Raw genomic sequence first — 13572 nt, 5'->3', positions numbered from 1 at the left:
GAGGCATCTAAAATAAGATTACGAGCCGGCCAATCAACAACGCTCTAGTTGCTGACTCATGCTCAGAGAGTGGATCTCGGGGGCACGGACAAAAGGCTATGTTAGCGCGAGGGAGAATTACGGACTAGCCAATTAGAGGCCGCCTTCACAAGGCTGCATCTATAAAATTTGACCAACGCATCTCTCTGTCTAGGCATCGCCCAATGAGATATTACCGTATCATCATGAGCCCTGAAACGTAGCTAGATGCCAAGAGATTGCCTCCAAATCCGGGATTGTTCATGAGGCGGAGCAGACGTTTCCCTTGGCTATTTCTGTTCATTTGGTATCTCTATTGAGATTGACACCGGTGAGGAGCTGTGCCGAAACTTATCTATAAAGATGCTGGGTAGGTCTATCAGAATCGTCTCTTTGTGATCAAATCACACACTTATCTTCAGACCACTCCATCAAGTCCACCTTTCAATTCAAGTTTTCACTTTCACGTTCGATATACGAAGCTTTCCAAGATGACTTATACCGTTCAACAACTCATTGAGATCAGCCAGGGTTGCACTGCATTGCAGAATGATTTGAAGCCATCATATGGATATGTCCCAACAAAGGGAGCAGGTATTGCGTTCTGCATCCTCTTTGGTTTCTCTATGGTCGCACATACATTTCAATTTTGCTGGAAGCGTACATGGTGGTGCAGTGTTTTTGCCATCGGATGTTTAGGTAAGATTCTTCCATTCAGTCAATTCCCATGAAGCATACTGATGCCTCGCTACTTAGTCGAACTCCTTGGCTGGGCTGGCCGGACTTGGTCCTCTGACTGTCCATATAACTCGACCGCATTCATGATTCAGATCTCAACATTGATCATCGGTTAGTAGCGCCCATTGGCGGCTCACCTCGCTAAAGCTAACTGTTCTCTCACAAATAGCTCCAACATTCTTCACAGCAGGAATCTACATCCTCCTCGGCCGCTTTATCCAGATCTTCGGCCGCGAATCCTCCATCCTCTCCCCAAAGCAATACCTCTGGATCTTCTGCACATGTGACATAATCTCACTGGTCGTCCAAGCAGCCGGTGGCGGCCTGGCATCTTCCGAATCGGACAAAATTGGCGGGGATACGGCACCAGGCACAAACACTATGGTAGCCGGTATCGTTTTCCAGCTGGTCTCTATTACCATTTTCGTCGGATTTGCAGGTGATTTTCTTCGTCGCATTACAAAACTTGGGTATTTGAGCTCGGCTTCGGGGTCTTTTATCATGCTGATGGGTGCAATGGTTCTGTCGGTTGTGTGCATCTACATCCGGAGTATCTACCGTACTGTGGAATTGGCACAAGGATGGGATGGAGATCTCATTACGCATGAGTCTTACTTTATTGGGCTTGATGGTGTTATGATGATTATTGCTGTTGGTGTTTTCAACTTTTTCAATCCTGGGTGGTTGCTTCCCTCTGTTGGGGGTGCTGGTCTGCCTGTTTCTCGGTCGAGTGTTGAGTTAAAGCCTGGTCGCTATTGAGGTAGGACGATATGAATTTGGGAATCTCCATGTAGCGTTTTATGGTCAGAGGTGGAATGGGATATTTCATTGTTGCTGGGTGGCTTCCGGGTCTTCTTTAATGGCGGATATCTGGGCCAGGACCGGCGATGGGTGTGTTACTTATTCTAGATTCTGAACCCTTATGAGAGATATCAAGACGTTTGCTTGCCCCTACTGTTATGAATTCAAGGTTTCCAAGTACCCACAAACGTTTAAACTCCTTCCTTGAAGCTTCATTAAGCAAAGACCGTAAACAAATGTACAAAACTTTCGAAATGTTATAGGCAAAGCCAACGACCAATCTACTTCCTCACTTTCTGCGTTGTATAATTTTACCTATATCTTCTTCACAGGGCGATTGCCAACGCCCCATTGGAATGGCTCTTTCACGTTTGGAACCAGCATCTCTATACAGACCATGAGTCACTCCCTGAGGCATTCGAGAGATCAACTTCAAGCCTTTCATCAAATGACGGCACTCTCTCAGTTCGAGCAGATATGTATATATCTTGGTATATTATAAAATGTTTGAAAGTAACCGACGCCCATATAGCTTTAGGGAGATATGAGTCTCTCGTAATAGGCAGGCATCTTGAGAAGCCAAAGGCAGTAAACCGATTTTTGGTCTCACTTCTCATGAAGCTTCCACCTCATCTGAATGTTTAATTGTATTTTCCTCGGGCTTTTGCCTCTTTCTTTTCTCCCTTCGTTAAGAGAGATATTTATCAACAGTCCTTTACGAAGAATTTGGATGTCATTGGCAAGACACTTTAACCCATCGAACGGGGTTTCAAGATACGAGCCTCCCACGAGTCAGCCAGGCACAGCTGCGCGACATAAGTCCTTCTTTCAAAAGTATCTTTCATTTTACCATCCCCTCTTCATCAGCCGAAAGCTCAACACAAAAACAAAATCCACACCTCTCGCCATTGCTCAGTTTTCGCATCTCCCAGCCGAGCTTCGTCTCTATATCTAGCGTCATTCTCTCCCCCAGAGACGCTCCGGCCTTGTTTGGCTATAAAAAGGGATGCTGGAGACTAGTGACTCCGATCGACAACGAATATGCCGAATGGCTTCAAAAAACTGACTTAGATCACTGCCTCAAGATCAATTTCCGTCACAAACTGTTAGACCCTGTTCAAGTGAAGCTTCCACCTCAGGCTTTTGTCAGCCACGAAGCGCATGTAGTGGTTCTCGAAAGATCCAACAAGCTCGGAATTGAAAGTTGCGTTTGCATTGGACAAGAATGCCATACCATCCGAGACATGTCGATCCCACTGGGGTGATACTAGGTGATGGATAGGTTGGATGATATTCGGATGAACAATTAGCAAGTTCCTGCACGGTAGCCACTGCCATGTGATGGAATTCTTTGATCCTCTACACTGCTGAGCGTCCGAAGGTAAGAGCCAGAATGACGAGTTTTAACGTAAGTGCCTTCTCTTTGTGTCGTGAGCACGCAATGAGCCCAAGATGACAGTTCTATGAAAGATTGACCGGGAACTCGATAATAAGAACTAGATAATTGACCAACCATAGGATATACACAGAACAAAAAAAAAGAGCAAAAGACGCTTCACTATGGGTATAACATCAATGCAGTCATGTCATTATCACAGGATACCCCGATAAAAAAAAAAATCACCAGTGTATGCCAACATCATAAAAGCATTAAGGACTCAAGCAAGTTGTCTCTCAATACTGCGCGGTCCACTCATAAGAGACGGAGGAATCGGAGGAACAGGGCTCCGATATACAGGGCCATGGGCTTCACGCGAGCCAGGCGGGGGAGGCGGTGGCGGAGGCGGAGGACGACCATAGCCAGGGTGGCCATGCGGATGAGGAAAGTGAGGTGGATGAGGCGGAACAGGCGGACCAGGACTTCCACCTCCCCCAAGTGTTAGACGGCTAAAGTCCCCTGGCAACTGTGCCTGGTATCTGTATTGACCGGGCGGGGACGTAGGATCGGCGTAGGCCATTGATCTGCCTGGATCGCCGGGGAGGGAGACAAGGGAGGCGTTGAGGGTACGGGCGATGTCGTCGAGGGTTACCTCCATCGGGGAGATGTAGGTCGTGTTTGTCTTTTCGGACCAGGCGAGGACATGGCCGCAGACGCGGCCGGTTGGGCGGTCGAAGACCCATGCGCCGGAGTCGCCGGGGGCTGTTATCATAGTATGGTTAGCTTGATGATCAAGAAACGCTACTCGGTACGAGGCGATGTATGTGTGTCTTAGGTGTGGTGGTGCTGTTTGTTTACCAGCTTAGACAAAAGAGGGTGTGCATAACATAACAAAACAAAGGGTATCTAATTAAGGATCGTATAGACATAAACATGGATCTGCGGAGCACCTCTTACCTCCGAAATTCCCATTGACGCAAAAGCTCGTCGAGAAAGAATGCCGGCCATGCAGCTTGACTAGCGTCATGGCCTTTGATATCTGACCTGTTTGAAGCCCGCTTGTCCGGCCACAGCAATGTACCTGCAAACCACCTAGCTCCTCCATCTGGGCGACCTGATTTAGGAAAATGGGTTGTGGTGGGATGGGCCGGCCTGGACGGGCGATGCTAGATCTGGTGGTATCGAGGATGATATTGCGGGGGTCCATGCGCGCTTCGTCCACTTTGATGAGGGCCCAATCAATTTCATGTTTGAGGCCTTTTCGAGTCCAACGACGTACTCCAGAGGAGGCGTGGACATAGCCAAGAGAGTGTGAGGCCAGATGCTCATCATCTCGATCCTCTGGAGATGGAAAAAAGTCATCGTGCACGTCGTCAATGGCGGGTTGGGTGACAAGCAGCCGAGGTTCTTCACCGGGTTCAATACCAGCAGTGTCGCCAATTGAGGCAGCATCATCGTCGTCATCATCACCACCAAGGGAGTCATCATCCGACGACTCTTCATCCGAAAGCCAAAACTCATCATACCCAGACTCAAGGCCTTGTGGGAATGATGCATCGTCCCCATCCTCTATGTCAGAAAGTTCATACTCGAGGTTCAAGCCAGGGTCGTCCTCGGCATAGTTATACATGAATTCGGGGTTCTGTGCATTAGATGTATCCCGAGGCCAATTACCCGCCGACCTCGATGGGTCTTCTGTATTCGAGTCTCCGGGGCTACTTCCTTGACCTTCATCTTCGCTGGGAGCTTCCAACATGTGATGAACTGTCAGACCATACGGCAAGCCATCGACGATGACGGCGCCACCATAGGAGACAGGCGGTAGGTGCTCTTCGTTTTGAAAAGCGCCAATGGATGCTCCGCAAAGCGGTCGTTGCTGATGACATGGGTTGAGCTCTCGCTGGCGAAAGGGAGTTGCATTCGACACATTCGGACGAGTCTTAGCTGGCCGGCGGCGTTTGTTGCGAGGCACTTTGGATCTTTCGATATCGCCGCGCAGTACGATCAGGTCCCAATCATCCCGACCAAGAGAGAAGTGCTTCTTCAAAGCGAATCGTACCTTCTTCACGCTAGCGCAAGTAACACAAATGGTTGTTCTCGCGCTTTCAGCAGACTCGCCAGTCATGATGAGGTTGACCCCACAAGACTCGGATGACTCTTTCAGAATCTTTTGAAGCAGACGACTCAAGCGGGGCATCATGTGGAAATTCCACTCCTGTAAGTGATCATCTGGGATTTCCAGGTGTGGAAGCCTCTTGACAGTGCGCTTCTTAGCAGGCTTCTCAAAAGCCTTTTCGTCATTTGAAGGAGGAGTCCATTCCTGTTGCGGAATGCTGGGGAGCTTCTTATCCAAGTTGGTCAAGTCGTGTTTTGCTTTGTAGGCATTAACCTTGTCCTGGATAGTGAGGGGTTCAGGAGTTTCGGGAATTGGGACAAGCGCGAGGGGAAGGCAGTCGTCCAACTCCTCTGCCCCAGGTGCTGAGAAGATGTCGATTCGGCAGCAAGACCACAGAATCTTGCAAATCGTATACATAAAGTTCATTGAGAAGGAGAAAGTGCCGTCAGGTTCTGAAAGGTCAAGAACTGGGTAGTGGTAGATCTGAGGCACACGAAGACCAAGATCGGTCATTGGTTGTGTTGACAGATGGAAGTTGGGGGCATCAAGACATAGCTGAACAGCTTGAAGATAAGCGCCACCGCACTTCGGGCCAAGCTTCTTGACGTAAAGATCTTCCACGCGATGCTTGAACCATGTACGATCATACTTCATCTTCCAGAGACGACCAACTGGAGCCCATAATCCAATCTCCAGGAGAATGAGACCAAGGGAATACAGATCATATGCCCATGCGCCATCATCCTCAACAGATCTCTTGTCCTCAGGATGGCGGTACATTGCCGAAGACAAGGGTTCAGGTGTGGGTCCATCGCCAGAGAATCGTGCAGGAGAAGTTAGATAAGGACGACGGAGATCCGGTGCAAGTCCACTCTCGTCATCACTAGCATCATCTCGACCGGGGAAGAAGATAACGTTGCTGCTGTTGATGTTACCATGAACGGCGTTCTGGCTTCTCAAGTGAAGAGCAGACATCAGCAGATCATAAGCCAATCGAAAGCGAGTGTCGAGGTTTGGAACTCGTTTCTCTCGGTAGTCTTCAGCTGAAGGGAGGAGAGCCACCAATGGCTTGGGCTTCAGTTCTTTCAACAAGTCACTAGGGTTCTGAAGGAATGGGAAATAGTCGACTGGCATCTGATAGAGGAATGCATAGCGAGCATTGGGTTGGTCAATGCAATAACCCAGGAATCGCATCAGACCTAGATGGGATATTCTGGCATTCTGCAGCAATTGTTCCAAAGACTGCTGAAGCTTTTCCAATCGAGAACTCTTGGGGCTCAACTTGGCGTCCATCATTATGGGAATGAATTCGACCAGGACAGATACATGCGACTCTTTCATAGAGGCGAGAATCGGCGACGCCGAAGAGTTTAAGCGACCAATTGCGCGAGAATTGGAAGAAGCCGCAATAGGCTCATACGGCGGAGGACTATTATCATGGGCCGCTCCATATAGCTGAAGAGCCGAGCGCTCAATGAGGAGGCGGTTCGACGGGAGGAAGGGATTGGAGTCGTGGTGTGGCGTCGACGGCGAGTATGAGTATGGGTCGAACAATTGCTTCGGGCTCTGGACTTTCTCTTTTGACTCACCAAATGCGCCATGCGATGAATCATAAGGTGATGCAGGACTAGCGCGCAGCTTGCGCCCCATCCTACTTGACGACATACTAGACGCCATCGTGCGGCGCGAGCGCGACAAGTCATATAGGGTATCAATGCAGCCAGTAAGTTCGTTCAAGATTGTCTTTGAGCGAGTTATATCCTCCTCTGTCCATTGTGTCTTGAGTGGCCGGCTGCCAAGAGTGTCCTTCGACGGGAGATCGATCTTTCGTTCTTTAGAGGGGAGGGGTGGCGCATCGATATGTTGTATTTGTTCAGCATCGTTAAGAAGCTCTTGTATCGATGACATGACACTCTCGACGACATCACTGAATCCAGCAGCAGTCAAGGATTCGTCAATATCATTGGGCTGGGCCGCGCTGGCATCGCTCCAATCTAGACCCCATGCTAGCAAGCGATCTCTCTGTTTCTGGAAACTGGTGTGGAGGGCGACGAGTTCAGGGTCGTCGACGGCCTTTGAAGCCGTTGTGACGCTTTCGCATGAGGTTTTGGTATCGGTATATAGTTTTGTGAGGCGTCGCTGGAGGAAGCCACCGCCTCCTCCACCATGTCTTAGAACCGACATGACGATTGCGGAGGGGATTGATAAGGATCACAGATAGAGGTTCGGTTCGAGTATCGCAAGACAGTGCAAAGGACGCATTCAGGAAAACATGGTGAGGGTTGTAGAAGAGTACTCAATTCAGAGGAGAAGTTGAAAAAGGGTAGACAGATTCAATGGGTGCCTTGAGGATGATGGCCGATAACCACCAACTGCGCATGAAGGGAATCCTGTTGCCTAACCAATGAGCGATCACGAGAGGCCCAGAGTGGGTCACGTGGCAGGCAACAACTAATGGCGCTGGTATGGTCACCGTATGGTTACGGGAGCCTCAACATAGCCACCTGCGGGCAATTTGGTGTGGGGAGGTGGGTACTGCAAGGGGTATTATATACGTATATCGTATTAAAGTTCCACCTGAACGAGTCAGTATATAATTGCGTAGACCCTATTCTATACATAGCTTGATTCAATGTTTCACTTCTGTCATACGTCTTGACTTCTTCATCGTTTTGTTTACTTTTCGCCACTTTTTCAATGCCAGCAGAGGGCCTTTACCAGAAGTACTGCTACAGACTGTCAGTTCAAAAACCTACAAGGCTCCACTATACAGACAACAATGCTCATCAGTTCTTTTACAAAGCCACCTTGATATGATCTAATTGATACACCCAACGCACTCAAAAATCGGCAAGAAAAAAAAATTGCGAAAAAAGAGAGGTTAAGTTCGAGCACAATTGAAGCATGAAATGGTACAATCGCTTCGAGGACTCCTAATAGAAATTATTTAGTACTTTATATCACTGTGAACAGGTCTATGACCTGTGTCGTACTGCTAAACATTGTCGGTGCAAATGCCTGAGCTACTAGGTTTCACTGTACTTGAAAGGTGCGTTATTTCATTTGAATTGCATAAATTTACATGCACTAAGGTAAGAATAAGTAAGGGAGTAGTCCGAAACATCAAGCCATCCAGGCTGAACAATAATACACCTCTCCATTCGATCATCCTGTCATGACCCGGCGCGATACACCGACATCTCGCGCACGCTTTTCGCTGAAATTATGCAACCGCTCCCCAATAAGATACACTTCGTCGCGGATGTTAGTGCGCCAGATTGCCACTCTACGCATCACCAGATTGACTGCCCACACAGACAGTAGAATGAAAAGTGTAGTAGGATAGGCATAGCGATAGATATTAGGCTGCACCTTATCGTGGGTGTAGAACACGGTCCAGCGGGCAATAAACCCGAAAGACAGAGGCAGGGTGATTGCTGCAGCTGTGAGGATGATGATCGGCAGAACCAGGGCCCGAGTGGCGAGCTTGACATTTGGTTTTAGCCAGCCATTTTGGAAGATGCCATTGAGGGCGGCAGCTGCCCAAGACTGAGGCTGCCATACAGTCAATTTGATGGCCATCTGGACGTACAGCACTCCCAGTGCCCAATCTTGAACGACGTGAACAACATGGGACTTTCCATCGCCGAAGAGGGTGTGTGCTGGGATGAGAATGTACAATTCAGTCAGAAGGGCAAAGAGCGACGGGAGCAAGACAACGGCAACTGTAGCAAGGTACAAAAGCTGGAGAAAATGCATCACGAGGCCCAAGCTATTCTGGCCTGCCTGACGAGGGGAACGGAGATATGCAGTTGTATGTTCTCGCAAGAGCTGGAATGCAGTGCGGGTGTGATAGGCCAGGTAAGCCAACGCACCGACCACGCAGAGACCGCTGGAAAAAGCATAAACATCGTTCACCGGAACTGGACTGGAAGAGTACGACGTGATAATTTTCCGACCAATGATCAGCGGTATAATGGTGATGCCTACTCCAGTGGTGGCGGCAAACAGCCAGATGAGCACGATGAAGGCAGCGATCCGAGTTCGGAAAGAAGGAGGGATGTAGACCTTGGTGAAATTGGTGCTAGATCGACCATGTAGTCCATCGGCAGGGTCAACCTCCCTATCAACGCGCTCATTATCTTCGGTGACTTCCAGGAAAACGCGGGTGCCTTTCGGGATGCGGACCTGATCGGAAGCAGGGGCACGCACATATCGGCCATCTCGCAGGAAGTAAACGTCACGGTTCTCCTGTTCTGCGGCAGCCTGTTGCTCATCGCCGATGACAGGGTGTTCCCAGTCTCCCTTGCTTCCGGAGAGAAGGGCCCACCAATGCTTCCGAACATGGCAGCCTTCTTCCTCAAGGTGTCGCTCAGGAAAGAAAAAGTTGCTGAGGCGCAAGAAGTGGGCACACTTGTGAAACCACCAATCATACAAATCATGTAATCCGTCTGAGGGCTTGAATGATTGAATCGCCATTGGTAGCACAAAGTTATAGAATAGCAGATCGACTGGGAATTCGAGCATAGGAGCACTTGCTGACCAATGAATCGGAAGCACGTCGTCGAGTGCAAAGTGCAGCCCCCATACAACGCCGCCAAGGCAAACGATGACCAGGGCACCGTAGACTAGGGCACTAAACCCAATCTTACGAAGCTGAGTAGCGATACTGCGCTCAAGAACATCACGGATCGGGTGGAATGTTGGATCATCGGGGTCACGGATGAAATCTGTGGTCAAATAGTTAGTGCCAGATTCAGATATAGCAAGTTGGGAGATTCAAACTTACAAAGGACACCGCTCCTCAAGATCTTTCGACACATAGACACAAACAAGGCGAAATGGAACATATAGCACGTGCCAACAAACCAGTGGACGAAGAGTGATGTGAGTGGAGAGGCAGCCGTGAAAGCAATCCGAGAGCTCACAGTAGCGTTAGAAAAGAGTGGGAGGAGAGCAAGATCAAGAAGACTACCGCAATACAGGGGGAAAACAATCATCTCGATACCAATGATGAGGATGACTTTCATAACTCCACCAGCTTGAATCAGCACCTCAGCAAGCAAACCCTCAGCTCTTTGTCCGCGGTTGGCACCAGCCATCAGCCCGGTGATGCGTAGATAGAGAAGACCGATCAATGAGGCAAGCAAGTAGCCCATGAGGATAGCAATGGCACGATCCTTCGAGTCCCAAACAGCTAAGTCATAGTCGACTGGTACAGCCGCTGAGGCAGCTTTAGCTGCACTTGCATTCATCAACCTTTTCCCTGGCATGGAGAACAAAGGTGATCTGATGAAGCTACTGAACTGCTGTTGTACCTGCTGAAGGAATCCAGTGAAATAAGAGAGATCGATATCGAAGAACAATGCACCCGGGATTCCAAGAGTCATGATTCGGAGAGGGAAGTCATGCAAAATGAACTTCACGGTGGTAAATACCGTGTGGAATACAGCGACGAGGCGTGCTTGGTGTAATTTAAGTGCCTGGTGGGAGAGCACTGAGAACATGGGGATATCGGATTCGTGGAAGACCAAGAATGCTTTAAGCACCTTGTTCAAACGCTGGCTGCTCGCATCAATGAGAGAAAGCGATGCACTGGTGACTGACTTGTCCCGAGGCATCCATTCCCCAATGGGAATGACAGTGCTCAAAGGACTCAGCAAGACTCTGAAAACAAAGCTGAACCAGTACATTATATAGCCTACGACACCGATAAGAGTATCGAGAGCGATATCTGCGATGACTTCGACGGCGGTGATAGGAACACCGACGATGAGCTCGAAGGGGTTGGCCAATAAGACGAGGGCAATTTTTCCCCATAGGTAAGGAAGCCAGATTCCGATGGCGACTGTGAACGCAATGAGAAGAGCACAGAAGACACCATTTTGGAAAAGTCCAAAGATAGGGCCCTGCATGCCAATAAGGTCCATGATTCCTTCGAAATCATCCCCTTCAATTGCTTCCACATCATTGGGGTCCAATCCAGCATCCAAATCCCCAGCCATACCAGCGTCTGCTAGTGCGCCGCCATCCATCCGATTTGGCAAAGGCACAAATGGGTCTTCCAAGGCCGGATCCTGAACAATGTGCTCATCGTCTTCAGGAACTGGCTCTTCTCTGTCGCTGTCTATAGGCGTAATGTCCCCCCAAAACCAATCAATGACCCGTTCGATAAGTCCCTGTGGGGGTTGATTATCCGCTTGACTGTTCGGAGGAGGAGCAGTATCACTTCTGCTTGAGGATGCATGATCTGGGTTTGGGCCGGAGGGATGAGTAGTGGTATCGGGACTAGAACCATCATGATGCGCATTTCGGGTGTTGGTGAAATCAGGGACCTCTTGCACTGCTACCTCATCAATGTCGGGGCGATTATGAGGTCCTGCTTCTTGTGCTGGTTGCTGATTGGAATTGACTGCGGTCATCGCGTTCGCAATCCAGTCCAAATCACCCCCTGGGGCTTCGTCGCGGATAATGCGTAACATTTCTTCCTGGTCTCCATTGGCACGAAGCATAATATCGCCGAAATTCATGGCACGACGACCGGGAGCAAGATCTTCGCCATCATCGTCCGAATTTTCAAGGTCCATTGGTTGTACCAGCCTGTCAAATGCCTCAAAGTCAGGGTGCCCATTATCAGAGTCGCTCCAAGATGGAGCTGGAGAATGAGGTGCGAAGCGATGCGATTCTTCTTCATCCATGCCATGATGGCCGAATTCCTCAGCGTGATCGTCTTCTTGGTGAGCGGGAGCCGGCTCTTGCTGTCTAATCTCGGCTTCTTCATTCGGCCTATTGTTTGCAATCAGTTGGAGAGCAGCCTCGCGCTCTCCTTCAGCAATGTTGGCCATGGGTTGTTGTTGAACAACCCATTCGCGGATCAGGAAGAGTAGAATAAAGGCAACGACCACAAGGAGGGTGATAAGCTGGCCTTCCAATGTGTCGATGATCATGTTATTAATCGTAGGATAGGGTGTCAGATTGTTTAAGAATTTCACGTCCGATAGCCATGATGGATAGCGGGGTTTGCTTGAACTGGGCGTCGAGTTGTTTGAGTTGTTATCCTGTCCGGCAGACGAGGTGAAGGCGGGCATAAACAAATTGGGGATCACTTTTTTTATGAGAGTGAGCATGAGCGGCTCACCGGCAGCGAAATTGAGAATCGACGGTTGCGCAGTGGGGGCAGCAGTTGCAGACGAGATAGTTGCATTGGAGACTGTGGAGCTAACTGCATCGACTACAGCAGCATTTGCCACGCTGCCATTCGACAACAGTTGCCCGAGACCCTGAGCGGCTTGTGCAGCTTGAGTTCGAGCACTTTCGCTCGCGGACCAACGGCCATCAGCAAGCCAGAAGAGAGCCCGCCAGATTGCGCGCATTGACCATGGCAGCCATCCTAACCAGACAAAGGCGACAAGAACAAATCGCAGCCAGGTAACCACGGTCCGGAAACATTGTATCAACGCTTGCTTTGCGAATAGAGGCGCGGGGAGGCTCTGGGGCATGTTAGGGTCGTAGAGTTTGGTAAAGCGGAACGGCGTCTTGCAAAGCTCGCAGTGTTTCTTTTGCGAATGTGATAGCCACTCAACCAGACAGATCTGGTGAACGAACTTTATGCTGCCGCTACATTTACACGGGTAGAACAGCGGCTCCTCGTCCGTTGCTTCGCCATGGCAGATGCGGCAAGTATCCAAATCGTCGAATCCCTTTTCCCTCTCATCGTAAGCCGGGTCATTCATCAAATCCGGGAATCCGGCGCCCGCAGCGCGGAATTGACTGTCTGCGGATTCCATAGTTTGTAGGTTTCGCGTCAAATCGACGGTATTGATTAGATGTTCACCATGTTATGAAAACGGGAGGTGAGGAGAGAACACGGGAGGGGTGATCCGGTTGGGCTGAAATGAACAGGTCAGTACTGCATGTATGTTGGACGTCTTAGCAACCCACCAAGCCTGGAGATCGGAGCTTGATAGTGGCGAAGCAATCAATTCAGCCTGGCCTTGACCCATGGTGCTGACTCAGCTGATGTGCGCTGGCTGTAAGACAAATACGGTAAGTTACGCCACCGGTGATGGTAATGGAGGCATATCTTCGTATCTGCAGTACGAGTGCCACCAATGACCTCACTGATATTCAACAGACACAGTTCCTGATTGTGTCATGTTTAACTGCTGAACTTGATAAACTCAAACCACCTCTTTATCTTTCCCATAGACTCTGCGTTCTAACAGTCAACTATTTTCCTCGGTCTTCAGTCCTTCCAGTCTAGGTGTGTATCTGACCGTGGCCCGTGAAACTCGTGTGCCAAGACCGACGCGAGCATTCCGCCTACAGATACTCATTTGCTTTGATTCATTCAGACTCGAGCTTTAACATCAACCAAAGCCACACATTTGAGCTGTGAGCTTCTCTTCAATGCAGGTGTAGTACGTTGTTGTGCCGACTTGATATCAACGTGTGGAAAGGGCAAGCCCTCCGCATATTACGGCGGTCGACCTCACATCTTTCAAGGAGATCGCGTGGACTC

The 13572-nt window shown here is 49.5% G+C and overlaps 3 protein-coding genes across 3 annotated transcripts; 1 reads left to right on the top strand and 2 right to left on the bottom strand.

Annotated features, from left to right (window-relative positions):
* Nucleotides 1-509: 509 nt before the first annotated feature.
* On the top strand, nucleotides 510-1515 carry N7508_010157 (RTA1 domain-containing protein; the record flags this gene model as incomplete). The annotated part of the gene is made up of 3 exons (XM_058468217.1): nucleotides 510-717; nucleotides 775-867; nucleotides 926-1515. The coding sequence occupies 3 exons, from the start codon at nucleotides 510-512 to the stop codon at nucleotides 1513-1515; spliced, it is 891 nt and encodes a 296-aa protein (XP_058316063.1).
* A 1700-nt stretch (nucleotides 1516-3215) lies between these two features.
* On the bottom strand, nucleotides 3216-7235 carry N7508_010156 (uncharacterized protein; the record flags this gene model as incomplete). Its single annotated transcript, XM_058468216.1, has 2 exons — nucleotides 3216-3697; nucleotides 3893-7235. 2 exons carry the CDS (start codon nucleotides 7233-7235, stop codon nucleotides 3216-3218), a joined length of 3825 nt encoding a protein of 1274 aa, XP_058316062.1.
* Nucleotides 7236-8216: 981 nt separating this feature from the next.
* On the bottom strand, nucleotides 8217-12838 carry N7508_010155 (E3 ubiquitin-protein ligase SSM4; the record flags this gene model as incomplete). Its single annotated transcript, XM_058468215.1, has 2 exons — nucleotides 8217-9781; nucleotides 9841-12838. The coding sequence occupies 2 exons, from the start codon at nucleotides 12836-12838 to the stop codon at nucleotides 8217-8219; spliced, it is 4563 nt and encodes a 1520-aa protein (XP_058316061.1).
* Between the last annotated feature and the right edge of the window lie 734 nt (nucleotides 12839-13572).

This window comes from Penicillium antarcticum (assembly GCF_028974205.1).
Source record: "Penicillium antarcticum strain IBT 31339 chromosome Unknown utg000009l_segment0_segment0, whole genome shotgun sequence".
Classification (NCBI taxonomy): domain Eukaryota; kingdom Fungi; phylum Ascomycota; class Eurotiomycetes; order Eurotiales; family Aspergillaceae; genus Penicillium; species Penicillium antarcticum.
Note: the sequence above shows the minus strand (reverse complement) of the source record. Positions and strands in the feature narration are given on the sequence as shown.